This window comes from Phaethon aethereus (genome assembly GCF_964289735.1).
Source record: "Phaethon aethereus genome assembly, chromosome: 25".
NCBI lineage: Eukaryota > Metazoa > Chordata > Aves > Phaethontiformes > Phaethontidae > Phaethon > Phaethon aethereus.
The window spans coordinates 6,310,483-6,323,444 of NC_138601.1; the positions used below are offsets into that span (position 1 = coordinate 6,310,483).

A 12,962-nucleotide genomic window follows, 5' to 3' on the forward strand; every position below is an offset into this window, starting at 1 on the left:
ACTGCGCCAATTTACGTCATCTGAGGATCTGGCCCAAATTCATGCAAGTCATTTCCAAAAACCCAACGTTTTACTGTCATGAAAATGTCAACATTTATTTCTCAGCTCGCTGCGATGCCTGGAGGTTGAGCTAGCCTGTAACCCCGCTTTGCAAAAAGGGGCAGGAGGATTTACCAGCACCAGGCAAAATACGCTGCTTTGACATGTCTGCCTTTCGATGCTGCTTGCTCTGTGAGGGAAGCAGCATTTTTCATCAGGCCGTAGTGATTTTATATGCTTTGATGTGCAAAACTGCCTCCTGGTGCTGGTCTGCAGCCAGGGAGGCGAGGCCCCCCCCGTGAGGCCCCCGTGAGGTCCCCAGACCTCCTCTCCCATGGCACTGTGGGGGGTTAGAGCGCAGCCCCTGAAGGCAGGGGCTCAGCTCCACCGAACGCGCCTCAGCTTGGGCACCCCGAGCACCGGCATCCCCCGCTGCCGGTAGAAATCTCAGCCAGAGTATTTCAGCCCTCCAGAGGAAAGGGAACGGTGCGTGCCAGGCGAGGAAGGCAGCGGCTCTGTACGGTGAGTGCAGCTCCCGTCCCGCAGCGCCGCTCCCAGCCCGGCACAGCTCCCCGTGGGCAGCCGTCCCGTGCTGGCCACCCCGGCGAGCGCTGCCCCGCGGTTTCCCACAGAGGGTCTTGGAGGAACATCTCATCTCACCAGAGCACAAAAACTTTAACAGAGACTCCCGACATGACGATATGTAACAAAAAAATATAAATATGAGCCGTTGCCAAAATGCAACCCAGAAGCAGGCAAAGGTGAGCAGTAGAAGCTCGGCAGCGTGTGGGCAGCTGCCAGCCCTGAGCTGTCCCAGGGTTTCTGTCCTCTACGGGCCCGGCAGGAGCTTGCGGAGAAGGTCGATGACAAGTGACGCTGGCTGCACAGCGTCATACTCTGCAAACAGGTGACAGAGGTTCTCCGAATCTGTCTGGCTTTTGGCCACGAACCCAAAGATCCTTTGAAAAAGGAGAGAGAGCCTTATGCAGTTTGCATCCAGGAACCCAAAGGAATATGCTTCAACTAGCCCCGGCCACAAAGCAAAATCCCGGTTCCAGCAGTTCCACCTTGGCCCGCTCCCCAATCACGTTTACTTGGAAGGAAAACAGCCAGGAGAAGTGTTTCTGGCAAGGCTTCCCCAGCTGTGAAAAGTTTCGTGAACGCAAGGTAGAGCCAGATATAAACTCACTTCCTGAGCCCAGAGCAAGCGAGTCACCGGGAAGGCGGACAGATTTGGACGGGGGCTTTCTGCATGAGGGGTTGCGGAGAACGGCGCTCAGCCAAGCCCCTCATCAAAACCTACAGAGCAAAACCCCCCATAAAGCTTCACCCGTCTGCCCCACGTCTCATCCTGCCACCGCATTAACTTTTATCGCATCCCCTCTTCGTTTTTCAGCTTTGATTCTTTGCTGCTCTGGAAAGCTTTGCAGTGCACCCACTGGCGAGGCGAGGCTGGGCCCAAGCAGCATCTCCCCCCCAGTTCCCACCGGCACGCTTTGGCTGCGGGAGGTCCCCGCGCACGTCTTACCTCGAGGACTTGCAGTACTTCTGCCACCTGAGGGAAGAACAGAATTGGATTTGCTCAAGGACTGATATTTAACTCATTCCATCAGCTGCAAAGCAAGGGTTGTATTTAGCTAAACCCCAGCGCGTTAAGCCTGGGGCAGGGGCTGCGCCGCCAGTGGTTGGGAATTGGAATTTTAAGCCGTGCAGAAACGGGAGCAGCAGAGCCGCGCCAGGAGCCGCGGGGAAGCAAGCACCGCGCGGCGGCTCCGACCGGCACGGACGCCCCCGGCCCGCGGAGCGGCCGATAACTCACTTTCTGTTCTCAGGGTCCATCCCGCAAAACCTGACGGCAGCCAAGGGGTAGTGTCGCCTGAAAAACACCCTGTCGGGGGAGGAAGGGAGCGGGCGTTAGAGGAGGAAAGTGCCCAGGCAGAGCCGGGGCGAGAAACAGGCGTTTGCAAGTTCAAGCCCCGCTCGAACTGTTGTGGCCCCTGGGAATGGAGGGTGTGGGGGACGGGGCTGTGGGGGTCCTGCTCCCCCAGGCTGCCTCCAAGCTGGCAGCTGGCAAAGCTCGCGGGTTCAGCTGGCTCCCGCCTCCCACTCCTGAGATGCTGCCACCGGCTTCGCGTAAAGCAGCACCGTGCCCTGCGCTGTAACAGCAGGGGTCAAGTCCATCCCTGGGTTGCGACGCGGATTCGTCCTAGCGGGCCACTTCTTCTCGGTGTGCTGCGGACCAGCACGCTGCGGCAGGCTGAGAGGCAAGAAGCGAGCTGGGCGGTCACGGGCCGGCTGCGTTTCCATGCGTGTAGCTCCCCCCTGCCCCTCGCCACCGGCGAGCGCTTGGCCGCGGCAGCAGCCCGGCAGCCCCGTCCTGACCCCCCCGGCGGCTCTTACTTCCTCTGGATGTCCGTCAGCGTGACCCCCTGCTCCGTCACTCTGAAGTGCACGAGGGTGGGCGTGGGCAGCGTCTCCAGCTCGAAGGTGGAGGAGACGGCTCTCTGGATGGCCGGGGCTCCCGTGAGCGTCTCCATGTTCACCGAGTTGAGGTACAAGACGTTGCACACTGCAAGGACAGCACGGAGCCTGGCTCAGCATGGGGCCAGCGTCATGCCGGCGTCTCACCGCACTGAGCACGTGCAGTGCCGGGCGCAGTGGTGCTGGGTCCAGGGCCTGGTCCCAGGCGTTACCCTGCGGAACCGAACACATGTACGTGGGTCGGATTTGTTTTGGTGAAAATTAAAGATTTGGTGACTCAGAAATTCTTCACGAATGTATTTTGGTTTACTTTAATTCTTTGCACTAATTGTTTTAAAAGTCAAAGTATTTAATTTCCGGTTTCTAAATGTCAGATTTGTTGGGGTTTTTTTTCTGTTTATTACATATTTCCTTTAATGAAAAGCAGAAATACCCCAAGCCAACTAACAGCTGAAGGCCAACCTAAAACATGACATTTCAGGCTGATTGAGCTGTTTAAAGGGCTGTTCTGGGTCAAACTAAACTTTTCAGCTTGCCAACTTATTTTTCAGAATTTCCAGCAAAACAAAGCAGTTCCCGACTCCCCTGACGGCACCGTGACCATGACCGCATGGTCTCCTGCCCATCGCGCTCCGCTCTCACCTGGAGACCACCCACCGCTGCCCCGAGGCTGGGGGCCCCTGGGCGCAGAAAAGAAGCAAAGACCCTTCCCCGTCCTGCTGTGCCGTTTCCATGTGTCTCCCATAAGGTCCCTCAGCAATTTAAGCAGCCCCTGACTGCCCCATCCCTCTCCCAGGAACTCCAGATGTTCGGTGCCCATCAGTTCAATACTGTGGTTGAGGCCAGTCGGGAGAGAGGCTTAAAAGCCAGGGGCTACTTAAAGTTGTGGGAATTGTGGGTCTTTTATCAGCCTTGGGACCTCAAGAACTGTTTTTTCAAACTTTACTTCACTACCGTGAGGACCACAAGTCTCCTCTCCTTAAAAACATCAGGTTCCCTGGCCGGTCCATGGTCTGAGGATGTGAAGAAAACCCTCAGGTGTCTCCACCCTGGTGAAGAAGCCAGGAGGGGGACATTGCACGGGCACCCACAGATGCACTGGGGTGACCTGCTGCTCTGCACAGCTCCAAAGACAAGCGCCGGCTTTTCAGCTCCTGCTCTGAATGGTGTCGGAATGGATGTCATAGGAAAACAGAGCCTGCTGTTTGAGGGGTAAGGACTAAAGCCCAAAGCAAGGGTGCATGCCCAGAGCTCCAGCTGCTGGAAACTCGACTGTCCCCTGGAGACAGCAGCCTGCTCCTTCCCTCACCAGCAGTTTTCTTCAGCGCGGAGAGCGCGGATTCCGGGGCGCAGTCAGGGCTCTCTTCTCCGTCAGCAAGATCTGCACAAAGGACAGAGAGGAGCGCTGAAGCCCGCAGGTCAGGCTGCGCTGGGCCACCGCTTCGCACGGGCTGAAATTCCCTGTCTCACCAGGGGCCCAAAGGCCCAGGACCGCTTGAATTGCAGGGGCTTAGAGCAGTAATTAATTTAATTGTCCTCCATCTCCCCCTCTGGCTCTGTGCATCTCTGATCTCCCCACTCCTCCTTCCCTTGCCCCCCCGCAGTGGTCCCCTGCTCCGGCCGCTTTGCCGACCACCCTCCATGCCCAGCAGAAGCAAGTCACCGCTGTCTCGGACTCGCGTCGGCTCTGGCAGGTCCCTGCTCCGCCGGCAGCCAGGGCAACCAGCCCGTTGCGGGGGCACCCGGGCGGTTCGGCCCCCTCCCCGCTGCAGGACCCTGCCCGTCCCCCCAGCCCAGCGGGAGGGGCCGCTCGGAGCACCTCTCCCACCCCCCTACCTCGGGGGGGGATGCTCAGCTTGCAGGGCAGCGCCAGCGGCGTCATGGCGTGCTGATACACGAAGGCAGACAGGCTCCCTGCGAGACAGAACCAGGAGTCGGTGCCTGGAATCTCCCCCCACGCGCCTCTGGCCCCTCAACGGTGCCCCAGGGACTTCAGGAGGAGGGAAGAGGGGGTCTGATCTGGGCTAACTGGGGCCTCACAGTGACAAAAGTGGGTTTTGCAACTCCCACCCCATGTTCTTGTTTGGGGACCACCGCCACAGTCTCGCTGGCAGAGGAGCGCGGGCAGGAGCCAGGGCTGGAGGGCCCCCACGCTCGCTGCAGGGCTGTGGAGCAGCCCCGGGCCTGGCCGGTGCTTCGAGGGGCTTTTGGAAACGGCTCCTGGGGCTGCCAGGGCCGCTGCGGGTGACGGCACCGTCCCTACCGAAATACAGCTCCTCGCTGGCTCCTTTCAAGTGCACCCCTTTGGGAGACGACTCGATGAGGAAGTGCCGGACAAGGTCAGCGCTCTCATCGCCTGCGAGCGGGATCGAAGACAGTGTCAGCACCAGCACGACCACCGTTGTTTCGCCCCTGCCCTCCCCTGCCCGCCCCGGGGCCCGTCCCAGGGCATCCACCGGAGCTTCTGCTCCGCGTGGCGAGCGCAGTGCCAGCCCCCCGCGCGTGGGGACGGGCACGCACAGACCCCGCTGCGGCGTCCCTCACACAACCGGAGCTCCGCGGCTTCTCCGCTTGCTTTAGTTTGACTGGCTTCAGCTAAATCCCCACCTTCCCGAGCGAGTCCCTGTACCTGTCTGGCAGCCGGATGGAGAGACGGGAACCTTCATCGCCAGTCCAAAAGACCCCCGGTACGACGTGCTGTCCCGCACAACAAACGTGCCTGGCTCCTTGTCCTTCAGCAGCTGGATCGCTGTCAAAGCAGAGGCAGAGGCTCAGCCACGCAAAACAGGTGGAACGTCCCCGCTCTGCATTTGGCGTCCGGCCGGTGCTGTCGCGGGGAGTCGCTTCTTGGCAGCGGCAAGAAACACTCTGGAGCGTTTGCTGAGCACGCACGTGTCCCCCGTGCGGGTACGGGCTGCGGTGCCCCCGCAGGCGGAGGGGCCCCGGCTCTGTCCCCCGGGTCCCTGCGGTCCCCAGGACACGGTGCGGGCCGTGCCGAGCAGCGGCACCGTCGGCGGCAGGAGAAGCTTTGCTGGACTCGCGGGGGACAGAGGGGCCGCGGCACAGCCCGCCTTTCTGAGCCTTCCCCCAGACCTGTGAGTGGGTCTCCAGGCGCGTCAGCCCCCTGAACTGCCGCCGGGGGGTCCCCGCAGGACCCCAGTGTGGGCAAGAGTGGACTGAGGTGCTCGGGGAGGCCAAGCGCAGCCCGGGGAACGGGCAGCAGTCCTGCAGAGGTGGGCTTGTCCCAGCGCAGACACTTACTGCCTTACCTTGGTCCCGGGTTATGCTCGGCTTGAACCAGTACTTCGACGTGTCCATCACAAACTTCATGGTCGGCTGCCCAGCCCTGAGGGGACCTGCAAGAGACCTTACAGCATCAAGGCCAGCGAGGGACCCGAAAGACCTTCGCAGCAGGCATCACCGAGCGGGACCGAGCCATAGCAAAGATGTCTCTCTTTCAAGCCGGCCAGGGCTGAAGTTTTTTCCCATCCTTTTGATCAGCGCTTGATCCCTGCTCCTCAGGGGAAGCCATTCCAGAAGGGCAGCACGTGGGATCCCCCAGCAGTGCCGGTCTGCCCAGCCCTGCACAAGTCCACTGGACCACAGGGATTTACACCGGCTGAGGATCTGAACCGCAAAGCTCTCCTGCTTTTCCGTAAGAATCCCAATTAAAACCCTCTGCCCCAAGAGCTGCCTCTGCTGATCTCCAGAGAACAACAGCCCTGGTGTTTACCCTTGACCGAGGGGCCTTACGGATGCCGGTATCTTTAGCTCTGCCCCAGAGCAAACTGGAACCCTTAACCCCCCTCCCCGCCCGTCCTGGGCCCACAAACAAGTATGAAATGCCAGAATTACGGTCCTCATTCTCAGGTGCTATAAATACGTGTGCCTGCATCTCCTTGAGGGGACCAGAGCGCGTCTGCCTGCTGAGCACATGCCCCAGGGCCCCCGTGGGCAAAACACCACGGCCAGCACGCAGGGTCCTCCGCCAAGAGCTGGCGACCACCGCAGAGCCCCGCGACCCTGCGGAGACGCATCGCGGACCCCCGGCTCCGGCGAGGCCCGGCTGCCCGTCACGTCTCTAGCGCACAGAGAAAGCGGCGTAGAAAGCGGTGCTCGCCCCCCCTTCCCGGCAGCTGCTGGGCTCTACAGCTCCTTCCCTCCCGCAGCCGCCCTGCGGCAGGCGGTGACTTACTGTCCGAGACGCAGGAGAGCGCTGGCGCCGACAGCGCGGCGTTCAGGCCGCCGAGCCCCGAGGCCAGGCTGCAGCTGGGGGTCTGCGCGGCAGAGGCGGGGGGAGCTTTGGCCAGCCTGGAAGACGCGTCGCCTCGTGCCAGGCAGCCGTTCACCAGCAGCACTGGGATGTCGGCGGCAGAGTTGTGGATGGAGGGGGGGCAGCTGCTGGCCTGTCCCTTCTGGGCTGGGGAGCTGCTGGCCGTGGCGGAGGAGGCTGCCCTGGGCTGGCGGGGACTCAGGCCAAAAGCTTCTCCGGAGTGAGACCTGAGGCTCGGGGAGGCTGGGCGGGGGCTGCCCAGGCTGGCAGGGGACGGGCAGCCAGCAGAGCCGCAGGCAGCGGGGTGAGCGTCCGAGTCGCCGTTGTGGAGCGAGTGGGTGCTGCTGCAGGAGGGAGACAGAGCGGGAGGAGATCGCGGGGTTGTTCAGCCGGGATGCGACCCGCGGCCCGCCCGGAGACCGTGCCGGCGCTGCGGGGCGTCGACTCAGCCCCAGGAAGGAGGTCTTGGACGGCGGGGCCTGGGGTAACCGCCCCGTGCCCCTTTCATCCGTCATCAGCCCCAGTCAGGGACACAGGGGGGCATTTACCTTCCGAGGACGTAGCTGGTGTCCGAGCCGGGGCTGGTGGAGAGCAGGGAGACCCGGCTGCTCCTCTGCTGGGCCCTCACCACGGGCACGGGCTTCAGCAGGTTGTCGAAGCCCGGGGGGGTGCCGAGCGCCCCGGGGCCGCAGGGGGTGCCGTCCGGCCGGCCAGCCGCGCGCTGCCGGGGGGCTGCGACGCGCTCGGACGCTTCGCTGCGGGTCGGGGAGGCGGCGCAGCTCGGGGCGCCCGAGCCAGGGCTCGCGGGGCTGGGGGGGCTCGAGAAAACCACGCTGCCACTGGTGCCGTAGTTGCCTCCGAGTCCCCCTTTTTGGGGCAGGAAGCCGTCGCCCTGGGGGGACCTCGAGAACGGCGCACCTGAAGGGCTGGGGGAGCCCCACAGCAGCTCGGGACGCGCGGCTCTGCCTGGTGTCATCTCTATGTATTTAGTGTCTGCAGGAAGAAAGAGAAGGTCGTTACCGATTCGGTGTTTGAGTCAGGCTCGTTAGCTAAGCTCTCTGCGGGACACGCAGCTCTGTTTTTCTTGCGATTAATTCTGGCTCCGGTTTGCAGGGCCGCTGGGCCCAGGGGAGACCCCCGGGCTCTGCAGGGAGACCCCCGTGGCCCAGTGCTGGCCTTCGTTAAGAGCCTGTGCGGGCTGATTTCTGTGCCGACGCCAAGCCGCAGTGACCCACCCCAGTGCTGGCGGGCGCCCGGGGAAGAGGGGTTACCTGCGGTCATGTCTGACTGCACAGACCCCCCTCGCCGGCGTTACCCAGCCGGCGCTTGCCGAGACCTGCAGCGGGAGGCGGGTGTTTCCTCTGCTTGCGCCTGACTCAAGAGAGAAACATCTGGCTGCTCCCCCCGGGGACGACGCCGGGCTCGCAGGGCGCCCGCGGCAGCAGCGCGCGGCCCCGCACACCCGCTGAGCTGGCTGTGCGGAGGAGCGTGGGGACGTCACCCGCCCCGCGGGACGGCCGGACAGCCGCAGCATCCGCGCCGCGGAGCGGGAGGCAGAGGGAAGCCACGCGGGACGAGGGCGGTTACGAGGCTCTAGGTGTCGGCTACGGGACCAGCCACGCCAGCGGCACGCGCTCAGCCCAGGGGCCGGCTGCTCTCCCTGCCCTCCGCCATCCGCCATCCTGCCTGAGTCTCTTGAGAGACATCATTCCCCAGGCAGCTACTCTGCCCATGCCCTGCTGTGGATTTCTTCCTGATCTTCCATTCATGCTTGGGGCAGGCAAGGCATCTCCTAGCCCCTTTGCTTGCCATTATTTCACAGAATCACAGAATCGTTAAGGTTGGAAGAGACCTTTAAGATCATCAAGTCCAACCATCAATCCGACACCACCACGCCCACTGAACCATGTCCCCAAGTGCCACGTCCACACGTTTTTTGAACACCTCCAGTGACGGTGACTCCACCACCTCCCTGGGCAGCCTGTGCCAATGCTTGACCACTCTCTCCGTAAAGAAATTTTTCCTAATATCCAGCCTAAACCTCGCCTGGTGCAACTTGAGGCCCTTTCCTCTCGTCCTGTCGCTGGTTACTTGGGAGAAGAGACCAACCCCCACCTCGCCACAACCCCCTTTCAGGCAGTTGTAGAGAGCGATGAGGGCTCCCCTCAGCCTCCTCTTCTCCAGACTAAAATTTATATATATCTGTATATCTGCATTTACATGGTAACAGCTGACAGGGCACCACTTGCTCCAAGACGGCCAGGACAAGGGGGTGCCTGGCTCCCGAGGCGCCCGATGCACGTCGGTCACCGGGGTCCTTGAATGCGGCCATCGGTTCTGGCTGTGCTAGAAGATGCCTTTTAGCAAGAGACACTCAGACTTGATTTAAGCGCTTGCAGCGATGGCGAATTCGTCACCCCCCCAGGGAAGCTGTTGCGGTGGTTAATCACCGCCGCTGCTAGAAGTGTGCGCCGCCTCGCTAGCCTGAACGTGCCCAGCTTTGTTTTCAGCTCCCGGTTCTTGCCCTGCCATGGAGTTCAGGAAAGTTTCCCTTCTTAAAGGTGTTTCTTGGAGAGAGAAAAACCTTTTTGCTGCAGCAATGAAAAGCTGCTCCGAAGAGCCCTGCGCTCCCCAGCAGTCGGGGGTGTTGTGCCGCGCCCCGGGACCGGCTGGCGAGGGTAGCGGGCTCCGGGCTGCCGAGCACCGCAGACCCTCTTTACTGCAAGGAACAACCAGACCTTTGGGGCATAAAGCTTGATGAGTGGGAAAAGCACAAGTCCGTACAAAAGTTACGCTCTGAGCCCCTTCTCTGTGCCGATCCCGGCGCGGGACTGGGTGGGCACGGCCGGCGGAGAGCCGCCGAGGAGGTGCCGGGTAAGCCAGGAGGGCCGGTCCCCAGCGGGGACGCAGCCGGACCACGCGCGGGATGGAGCCAGAACCGCAGCCTTCCCCCTCCACACCCCTACTGCCGCCGGCGGCCGGCAGCCGCTCCTCCAGAGCCCGTCCTCGGGAAGGCTCCGCAGCCACATGCTGCTGGTATCGGCGAGCAAACCCTAACGGCAAGCTCTGGGCTGGACGCTTTTTGTCAATGCCTCCCTCAAAAGGGGAAAAGAAATGGGGGTTTTAATTGTCCTTCAAAGAAATAAGTGAAAAGCATCTGCGCACCGGGCTGACGAGGCCCTTTGCCTCCTACTTTTCTGCCTTTGCTCCTGCTTATCATGTGTGGTGAAACCTCAAATACTTGCTCAAGACCTTGGCGAGGTTTTCAGCATCAAGGAGTGGCAGAAGCGCTGCAAACGTGCGAGCTGAGCCACCCTCTCCCTCTCTCTCCCCTCTCCCTCTCCCTCTCCCTCTCCCTCTCCCTCTCCCTCTCCCTCTCCCTCTCCCTCTCCCTCTCCCTCTCCTCTCCTCCAGGAACAAGCGGGTACCGGAGGCAGCCGGTGACGGGTGAAGGTGTCTCCCATTGCTACAGCATCTGTTAAAAGGCCTCCTCTCACTTTCCACCAGCCACGGACAAGCCGCTCTCGCGGACCCTGGGCACCGTCGGTGTCCTGCCAGCCCCACATCCAGCGGCTGTGCCTGCGGGGAGCTACGCCTGGGACAAAGAGGAGGAAACCCTTCGGGAAGCCGGGGGGCAGGAAGGGGAGGCCTAACGGGAGCGTCCCCTCGGGGCCAGCTGGCCAGCGGCGCCGGCACAGCTGGCACGGCCGCGGTGGGAGGAGGCGGGCGAAGAGGGATGCCGGGCAGCAGCAGGAAGTTTGCATCAAAAGAAAGAGCTGTTAAAAGAAAATGAAAGCTGAAGTGAGGCAGCTGCGAGGCCACCCCCGCCGTCCGCCCGACTCCCGCCTCGCTGCCGCCCCGCTCGAGCGGCGGGACCCTCGCACCCCAGGCCCGCGGCTCAGTGCGCTTGCAGACCTCGTCCTTCTCCGGCCCCGTGCTCCTCAGGCAGCTCTTTGCATGAGAGATGAGGGAGAACAGAATTTTTTTCACGCCTTTAACATCCTCTCCCGTGACCTGCCTCCGGAAAGAGGCCCGGGGACAGATTTTCAAGGTATTTCCGTGTCTAAAGACACAGACAGGCAGTACGGCTCTTCCGAAGCAGCGAGACGGTACCTTTAGGCACCTGACCGCGTCGGTTCCGGCGCACCGGCACGCTTGCAGCGGCGCGCAGCACGCCGTCGGCTGGCGCTACCCCGCGCGCGGCGTGCTGAGCAGCCGCCACGCCGCGGGAGGGCCGCCGGCGCGAGCCTTGGGCCAGGAGCAGCGCACACAGCAGGGCCTCGGGCCGCGGGGGCGGCTGGGCAGCGTGGCAAAAGCGTTCGCGTACGGCACCCAGGCACGAGAGCAGAAAGAGGGGGTTGGTACGTGCTGCTGGTGTTCTGCCCTGCGTGTGCCAGGTACGCTGCCGGAGCGGCGCACAAGCCCTGGAAACAGGATTTCCTTGGCAAAATGCTTTGGAATGTTTAAATGGGATGGTTGTGTGACGATCGGTACCTCAGCCCAGGGCTTTGGAACGCCGGCTTCAAATCCTTGTGCTTCCACAGGGCAAGTACGACCCTGGGCCAGGCTCCGCTGCCCTTTGGCGGAACTGGGGCTCTGCTGCGGGGACAAGCGCGGTCCACACATCGCATCCCGAGGTCAGTGCCTGTCTCCGGTCACTGGTGGTAATAACTTGGATTGGGAGCTTCCCGGGAGCTACGAGTCCCATTTCTAATGAGAAACGTTTTCTCCGAACACAGGGAAACGAGCATCGGGCTGAATTAAAGGCTGTTCTCCCTGTCTTCTTTCGGATCCTGCTGAGCTAGCTGGACACGGCACATTCAACAGTGATCAGACCGGGGCCACCTAAGCGCCTGCTCAGTCAGGCAGAGCCTGGATACCGTCTGTTCTCCTGCTTCTTTACACGAGGCCCTGATGTCAGCAGGCAGCATCCCACACTGATCCCACTGGGGGTGGCGGGGGGTGCCGCCGATGCCCGTTTCCAGCCCTCCACAGGAGCACGGGACCTCATCCTGCCCACCGGAGCCGGCGTGCGGCCAGCCTCCCTGCCCTGGACTGTCACTCTGCCTCGTGCGGACGGTTTTCACTAGGTCTGGGCTGCGCCGGCTCCGCCGCACGGCCGGCGCCGTTTGCCTCACCTATTGCCTCCGGATCTCGCTTCTTGGCGGCGGCGGCGGCAGCCTGAGCCGCAGCCTGGACTGCGTCCTTCACCGGCTTGCACGCGAGCGGCTGAAAGGTCGGATCGATTTCTAGGATCAGCTGGTTGAGACTCTCTATTGATATGTCCAAGGTAGGAGACCCCGGGTGAGCCTCAGGATCCATGCCGGTGTCCTCCTCCTTCGGCCGATACGGGGCAGCGGGTCTCTCCAAAGGGGCATCCCGCTGCCCCTTCCCGGGCGTGCGAGCCGCCGCACGCTCCAACATGGGCTGGGCTCCGTACGGCCCTCCGCTGGGAAGCAGGCGCGCGCGGGCGTGCGCCGTCGCGGACGGGTCGGGCCAGCCCTCCGTTGAGAGGTAGGCGTACTCCATCGGCAGCGCGGAGCAGCCCGGGTACCCCGCCGGGCGCAAGCTCTTGCTTTCCTCCTGTGAGGAAACACACACGGTCTGTCCAACACGCAGCACGTGGTTTTGTATGACCTGTGACATGGTTTGCTTTTCTGGTTTGACGGCTTAGAGTCCAAGGGAAACCTCCTCCTCCTCCTCCTCGCCGCCCTTTCTCCACCAGGGACCTCAGACTCCTTCAATCCAGCGTCTCCAACGGAAGAAGAATCTAAGGAATGCAGAGAGAGGAGCGGTTACACAGGCATGCCCCGGGCGGGAGCAGACTTCAGCGGAAAAGTCCATAAAAACGGGGATTTGGACTGCAAAGCTGGAATTCAGCTCATAAGAAAACAAGTCATCCTGTATTGCTTCCCCCCCCCGCCTCTGCTCCCGGTGCCACAGTGCGTCTGGGCAAGTGCAAGGAGGATTAATTTGCAACAGCTCTTCAGAATTCAAGGGCCTAAAAACTGCGTCCTGCTTTATTTGCATAGCGCTTATTGGTTAAGAATGAAACGAAGTGTCACTAACGACTTTTGCGTGGGACCCTGACCCTCGGGAGCCAGAGCGGAGCAGCGGGAGGCAGCGAGCCTGGAGCCACGCGGGGGGGACGCGCAGTGGGCTGGGGAGC

The 12,962-nt window shown here is 62.1% G+C and overlaps 1 protein-coding gene across 1 annotated transcript; it reads right to left on the reverse strand.

The window, feature by feature from the left end:
* Window positions 1–868: 868 nt before the first annotated feature.
* Window positions 869–12,439, reverse strand: TNS4 (tensin 4; the record flags this gene model as incomplete). Its single annotated transcript, XM_082010488.1, has 12 exons — window positions 869–998; window positions 1,568–1,594; window positions 1,859–1,927; window positions 2,440–2,608; window positions 3,830–3,901; window positions 4,357–4,434; window positions 4,784–4,876; window positions 5,150–5,269; window positions 5,790–5,876; window positions 6,716–7,137; window positions 7,342–7,786; window positions 11,932–12,439. The coding sequence occupies 12 exons, from the start codon at window positions 12,437–12,439 to the stop codon at window positions 869–871; spliced, it is 2,220 nt and encodes a 739-aa protein (XP_081866614.1).
* Between the last annotated feature and the right edge of the window lie 523 nt (window positions 12,440–12,962).